General features: G+C 26.6%; 2 protein-coding genes across 2 annotated transcripts; one reads left to right on the top strand and one right to left on the bottom strand.

The window, feature by feature from the left end:
• Positions 1-434: 434 nt before the first annotated feature.
• Positions 435-1,354, bottom strand: LOC114177279 (pathogenesis-related protein 2-like). Its single transcript, XM_028062557.1, has 2 exons — positions 1,063-1,354; positions 435-968 (listed from the first exon to the last, which is right to left on the bottom strand). Exons 1-2 carry the CDS (start codon positions 1,241-1,243, stop codon positions 682-684), a joined length of 468 nt encoding a protein of 155 aa, XP_027918358.1. The 5' UTR covers positions 1,244-1,354; the 3' UTR covers positions 435-681.
• A 3,356-nt stretch (positions 1,355-4,710) lies between these two features.
• Positions 4,711-5,544, top strand: LOC114177278 (pathogenesis-related protein 2-like). The gene is made up of 2 exons (XM_028062556.1): positions 4,711-4,995; positions 5,076-5,544. The coding sequence occupies exons 1-2, from the start codon at positions 4,815-4,817 to the stop codon at positions 5,360-5,362; spliced, it is 468 nt and encodes a 155-aa protein (XP_027918357.1). The 5' UTR covers positions 4,711-4,814; the 3' UTR covers positions 5,363-5,544.
• The last annotated feature ends 2,194 nt before the right edge of the window (positions 5,545-7,738 follow it).

The raw sequence follows: 7,738 nt of genomic DNA, 5'->3' as shown, positions 1-7,738 counted from the left end.
AAAAGTAAATAAGCATAGTGATTGCTGTCTACATCCAAATTGCTGGTCAAGTTAAATTAGCTTCCTTATTAACTACGAAATGAAATGTATTGATGGTGTTAATCATTTGACTTTTGTAACATCGTCTAAACATGAAAATCTATTATGATGAGTTCCATTTTTTTATTTTTTTTATGTAATATAACGTTATAAAGTGGGTTATTGATTAATATATTAATATCGTTTTCGTTAAAAAATTAACGACTCATATTAAATTAATGAAAATAAAAAATAGAAATTAAATTATAATTTTTCATCCGAATCATTATAAATTATAAAAAATAAGGTTTATTCCTAAGGAACTAATAATGCATTAATATTTGTCTACGCAAAAAGAAACCAGTTGGGTTAAATTCTATATAAACTACTATAGTAAACACAGCACCGACGAAAACTTAAAGTATAATAATTTGCTTTATTATGATTTATTGATGAAAAAAGATACAAAGATACCCAGAAGCTCTCACAATTATGCAGCAAAGGGAAATAAGAAAGAAAACACTCCTCACAGTGGAAAGCCAATACTTAACTTAAGAACACTCTGATTTGATAGACACTCGATGCAAGCCAAGAAAAACTCTTGTATATCATCATATAAAGCTTGTTACTGAATGATATTGATAACTGGGATGGATTCGAAAATCAAGCATTGGCCAAAAGGTAAGCCTCAACGGCCTTGAAAAGAGCATCACTCTTGGCTTTGCCAGCTTTGAGTTCATCTTCGTTGGGTGGGGCATCTCCTTTGCTGTGGTATGATATGCTCAGCTTTATAAGCGACCCTCCGTCGGGACCGTCGCTGAGTTTGGTGTCGATCGTGATCTTCTCCGCACTCTCCGGCAAGGCAACACCTCCAACTATGCTGTAGCTGTATCCGAAGTTGGCCTCATCTATTGTTTCTATTTTGTGCAACACAAACTTTGTCTCTCCATCTGTTACATTCATTCACAGTTCACTCTCGGTTCATCGATGCATATACATAAAATACAAAGAAAATGAAGGAACATGGTATATATATATATATACCTTCAACGAAAGAGATCTTCTTGATGGTTCCGGGGCCACCGTTGCCCTCGACGTTTTCAACGCTCTTGAAGGAATCAACAGCCTTTGGGATGATGTTGTCGGCGTCTTTGGCAAGAGCGTTGTAGAGGGTGGCAGGAGCCACAGGAGAAGTGGTTTGGTCCTCGAATGTGAAAACGGCCATGGTAGAAGCTTAAAGGTGTTTGAGAATTGAAGGAGAAGATGTTTTTGTTGTGCTTGTGGGTGTTTAGCAGAGGAGGAGTGACATGTATTTATAAGGAAGCAAAGGTGTTGTATGAATCTGCTTCTACCCATGTATTTCCCATACCTTAGTGTGAATCACTCACTCATACACTACCGTCTCTAAATAAAATAAACAATTTTCTTAATTAAGAGATATTAAATTCTTCTTTGACTACTTTTCTGTTTTTTTTTTCCAGTTTTCCGTGCGCAATTTCCTTTTCATTTCACTTCTCTGTATTTTCGAGAGATAACTAAACATATATTTGAAGTAATTTGTGTCTGATATTTGTTTTAACCCATATATGTCTGCATATGTCTTTCAAGTTTTATCTATTTCACTAATTTTAACTTTTGAAGATTTTTTTTTCACTTGAGTATTTTATGCAATAATATTTCAATCATTTTGCTCTTTAATGTTAAATATTAATTTTATATGTCTGTCAAATATTGCGATTTTGAAGCATTCAAATTCAAAGAACCTTCCTTAAAGAAACACAAATTCAAAGAAGATAACGCTAAACACGTCACGTTCAACAAAGGCAACTCTTTTCTGTATTTTCAGGAATGGATTGTTTTTTATATTAAATTGTTACTTAATGATATAAGAAGGAATCTTTGGAATTATTTTTATTTATTGGTTTTTTATATTTAAATATTTTAAAAATAATCAAGTTATTAGCTCATATACAAGTGTTTGAGCCTTTGAAACTATATATATATATATAAACTATATATCTAGATTAAATTTATGAATAATAATTAAGTACGTGAGATGCTAATTAATATTTGAAATGCTGAAAATATATAATTTTTGAATATGTAAATATTATATTTTAATCATAAAACAATATCTAACATAAAAAAATCTTAAAATCCAATATCACAGAATAATTTCATAAAACATAAAAATATAAAAATTCTCTTTCATCAACAATATAAAATATATTAAAAAATAATTAAGTTACTCCAATCTATATAAAAAAAAAAGTGAATATACACAAAATATAATTAACACCCATATTGATTAGGTCTTCTTATTTAAATATAGGAACTCCTAATTTAGTGTTTTACTCTTATTCAATATACCACTAATTGAAAAATTACTTTCGAGACAAAAGACATTTATACATTCACAACAGCCAAATGCCGAGGAGTAGAGCGCCACTGCCAGAGGCTTGAACTTTTGACTATTTGAAAACATAAAATAAATGGTGTGTTTTTACACACATATGAGCAACCCTATTTTTCATTTTTTTAAAAGTTTTTTTTTAATATTATTTTCTTAAATTATTAATCATGTTTAACATGAGATTATTTAAAAAATAATTTCTTGTTATAAAAAAATTGATTAAAGACCGATTAATTTGTTTAACAATGAACTGTCGCAAAAGAAATTCACAGTAGAAGTACGGCGAAAATGTTAATTTTAACAATTTAAATAAATTTAAATACATATAATATTTTTTTTTTATTTTTTTTAATATTTCATTTAAATAAAGTAATTAAAATATTTAATATTTAAGTTTTTGATAATTAAATCAAGTATGGAATTGAAGATTAAATAACTAAAAAAGAATTTTAGTTTATGTGATACTTTATTTTGAAATTTATGTAATTAATTTTTTTTTCAGTGTTATTTAGCGTAGAAGAAAAGAAACCGGGTATTTTTTACATTAAATACTAGACAATATATTGTTTTATTTATTATCATTTAATCTTTTATAAAAGAAATGTCTAATAAATATTTGAGTGAATATATAAATATCAGTATGGATATTTTGAAAGGAATATTACCAAATAATTATATGTCTCTTACTCAAGTTTATAATTAATATAAGACTTATACTCATTTAATTTTTAACCATATACAATGTTTCCTCTAACTATATGTACTTTGATCCAAAACTTGTTCATTAAATTATAATGAAGTCATGTTGATTATATGATTTTTTTCTTAATATTTTTTATTTATTTATTTGAAAGTATAACATTTTTATATTTATATATAAATATTAAACTTATATAAGTTTAAGACATTTACAAGTAAGAGAGAAGTTAAGTTAAATATATAGTTTGAATATGCCATTATGTTAGTTTTTAAGGGAATTAAGTTTCTTTTGAAATTAGATTGTTGATACTAGTAAAGTTGTTCACTAAACCATAAATCAACGAGATAAAAGAACTTAATTATCACAAAGATAAAACAAGATAAATAGAATACTTAACATCAATAAAGATTAAAAATATATAAGTTAAAATATTAAGTGTAAAAAAATTAAAACTGTATTGGATGCATAAAAGTTGTATTTACCTTTAAAAATTGAACTCCTTTTTATTCCGAATTCCTCTTTCAATTCATTATTTAACACAATGCAACTAGTGGTTTTTTTACATATCTAGACTAAATTTGTCCAAATATTATAAAATTAGGCAAGTAAAAAAAATTACTGATCAAGGTATAAGTTGTCAAAGGTTGGACGACTCTGAAAGCAAAATAATGAGAATTTCACACAATTTTTTCATAAATCTACGAAAAAGTGAAGTTGTCCGAAATCATAATAACTTCAGGTAATATTAATTTCTGTTAAATATGAAAAATAATTCAAGTCCAAATACCATTAATATTAAATATGAAAAATAATTGAATATCAAAATACCATTAACATAAAACCCATAAAACCCGCCGAGAATTCCAAATTCTCCGACAAATCTAGAAGGGTGTCTGTATAATATTTCTTCTACCTACGACTGCGAAATGAATAATTTGATGTTAAACTTTTTTCTGATCCTAGTAAACACGCAAACATTAAGATTGAGGAGCTTTTCATCAAAACCATAACATATAGATGTTATTTCGTAAAATGAATGGATTTTATATTTTGTCTTTATAATTCTAAATTCCTAGATTTTTTATAATAATTGATTAGTTTGGATATTAATTTTGTACGGCATATATTAAAAATATTCATTCCTTCTAGATTTTAATTATAAATTAATTTTTTTTATGCAATCCGTTAACTAAAATAAAAACTAAATACTACTAATATAATATAAAATTATTCATTCGGATCAATACAGCAAACAGTCGCCATGGATGAAATTGACCTTTGTACAATTTATATTCTTTAAAAAAGAAAGCTTCATAACGCAATACTTGACTACAATAAAGATAATGATAGAAAACTAAAAAAGCATATTACATGTTTGAAACTATATGTTAAAGATTGTTTATTTACATTACTGAGAAAGAATGATGTTGGTATAAACAAAGAACAAATGATGACCCACCAACCTTGTTTGAAGGAACTTTATTCACACACGATGTCATGGCCATACATATCCATGAATACATAGAAGAGAGACATCGCTGCTATTACTTTACTTCCTTATAAATACATGTCACTCCTCTGCTACAAAACCACACTAAGCAACACCGAACATCTTCTTCTCCTTCTACTCTCAAATTATATATACTTTCATTCCTTTTCTTAGTACCTATCCGTTCATTAATCATGGCCGTTTTCAGCTTCGAGGATGAAACCACTTATCCTGTGGCTCCTGCCACCCTTTACAAAGCTCTTGTGAAAGACGCCGACAACATCGTCCCAAAGGCGGTTGATTCCTTCAAGAGTGTTGAAATCGTGGAGGGCAACGGTGGCCCCGGAACTATCAAGAAGATCTCTTTCCTTGAGGGTACGTAACATCTTCACTCTTATTATCTCTATCTCCATTAATAATATTATCTAACTCTGAATTGTGAATGAATGTAACAGATGGAGAGACAAAGTTTGTGTTGCACAAAATAGAAGCAATAGATGAGGCAAACTTGGGATACAGCTACAGCATTGTTGGAGGTGCTGCCTTGCCAGACACTGCAGAGAAGATCGCAATCGACACCAAACTCAGTGATGGCCCCAACGGAGGCTCAGTGGTAAAGCTGAGCATAAAATACCACAGCAAAGGAGATGCTCCACCCAACGAAGATGAGCTCAAAGCTGGTAAAGCCAAGAGTAATGCTCTCTTCAAGGTCATCGAGGCTTACCTTTTGGCCAATCCTTAATCAAAACTTGAGTCATTAATGCCATCTTTTGCTTATATATTATATACAAGAGTACTTAAGTTGATTTCCAATGTAATGGTGTTTATTTTCTTTTCGCTATTTGTAAGAGTTGTGAGACTTGATATCTTTTAACTCACTTCATCAATAAGTTATAATAAAAATCATCACTTCAAATTTCCTTACTTTTATGACGATGATACACAAACATGAAACAAACATGAGGTATCATCTTCTACTAGGGTAGATGCTCCAATAAATAGCGCTTTTCTGCTTGAAAGCTATATATTAATGTAATATAAATAGCGCTTAACTTTGTAAACGCTTTCTATCCGTTTATATTAAAATATTATTATTTTTAAAAGTATAAAACAAACATAGATAGCATTTTTTCTAATAAAGCGTTGTCTATGTATAACAATTTTTATAGCATTTGTTTAATAAAACGTTGTCTTTTAGCATGTGTTTTAATACATAGCGTTTAATTAAATAAGCACTATCTAAATAGCATTATCTATTCCTAATTTTGGCATAGTGGAAATAAGATAATGATATTTTAACTACTAAATTTTGACAATTTTCTCTTATAACATGAGATATCATCTTATATGTAGTTTTGAAATATTGAGAATGAAAAAAAAGAAAAAAATAGAAAACCACTCGGAAGATGACACCTAAAGTTGTAGAGAAAGTTATCAAAATTTAGTAATAAAAAAATTATTTTCCATAAAAATATCACCTTTATCTCAAAATATAAAATAATTTAAGATGAGTTAACTAAAATAATTATAAATATTATAATTTTTAGTAAGAGTTAGAAAGGATAATAAAATTGAGAGATCTTAATGAAAATTTTTCCTTACTTTTAATGTTGATGGTAGCACATTTATATAGATCAATTAGTTGTAGAATATTTCACAAATTGCGAGTAATTTTTCTCTCACAATTTTTTTTTTCATAACTACAATACTTGTGCGAATATATTTTTAACATGGGACACTGTGTAAGTTGTGTCATTTATATTTATGTATTACAACATTTTCAAACATTTTTATTTACATGCAAGATATTTTTTTAAAACATCGTAATTCTTACCTAAAAAAATATAATACAACATTTTAAATTCAAAAGTTGTAAGAAACACCAGTTTATACATTATATAAGGTGATATTTTATAAAAGTAATTAATGACAGTTAAAAATGACATAATTTGTTTGTTGAAAAACAAATTCAGTGAAAATAGTAACACTTTAAAATCCCATAATTCACATTATATTACACATTTTTAAATGTCACAATTATACATAATTCTTTAATAAAATATTTTATTATTTATTATTATCTATTATTTATAATTTAATAATTTAATAATATTTTATTGTTTTATTATCAACCTATATTTATAATTTCTTAATTCAATATATTTTTTCTTAATAATGACAATTTAAATTATATAAAGAAATTACAAAACTCTAAAAAAAATATGCTAAAATACAAATGAAAATGAACAAAAAATAAATTTTATTGATTGCTGAAGAATTTAAAAGTGTCCCAGAATTGAAAGATCAAAACATAAAATATACAATAATAAAAATTATTGTGAAATCATAATACAATTCTACATTTAAACATAATCCTAATCTATTTTGCTTTCACCAATTGATCAGATTATATCATTTGGAGACAATGTAATACTTTAAATATCCTTTGCATTCAATTAATGAATAAAGAATATAAGTTATTGAATAATCTTTAAACAACAATACAATAAAATGAAAAAAAAAATGAGGTGAGAGAAACAAAATAAGTGATCAAATCTTATGTCTTCATCTCACTCCTAAAAATACACATATTTTCTTTTTTTTTTTGATTTTTTTTTAGAAAATACTTACAAATTTTGTCATGAATAATGGATTACAAGAATTTGCCACTATTTTTTTTTCTAAATATTTTACAAAAAATGTTATTTTTTTTCATAAAATTTTATAAGAAACACTTGCTAATTTTATTATTTTGCACAAAAATGTTATTTTTTTTCATAAAATTTTATAAGAAACACTTGCTAATTTTATTATTGTATAAAAATATATGCACGGAAGAATTTCTTTCCAATTAAAATTCATAAAAAATTAGCAAAGAAAAATTATTTTTATGCAAAATTTTATAACAAATTTGTAAGAAAAATTCTGAAAAATATGAAAAATGCTCCAAATAAGAAAGGAAAATTATTAATTTTTTATCAAATATATGTTTTTCTTAGTCACATCCTTCATCCTTTAAGAAAATGAATTGAAAGTTAACCAAGTACTTAAAATCCTTAAAAGTGAACTAAACAGAAAGTTAACCAAGTCACAAGGTTCTGAAAGGATAAAGGTGTTC

The sequence above is a fragment of the Vigna unguiculata genome, chromosome 3 (genome assembly GCF_004118075.2).
Source record: "Vigna unguiculata cultivar IT97K-499-35 chromosome 3, ASM411807v1, whole genome shotgun sequence".
Taxonomy (NCBI): domain Eukaryota; kingdom Viridiplantae; phylum Streptophyta; class Magnoliopsida; order Fabales; family Fabaceae; genus Vigna; species Vigna unguiculata.
This window is presented reverse-complemented; position numbering and strand designations above follow the sequence as displayed.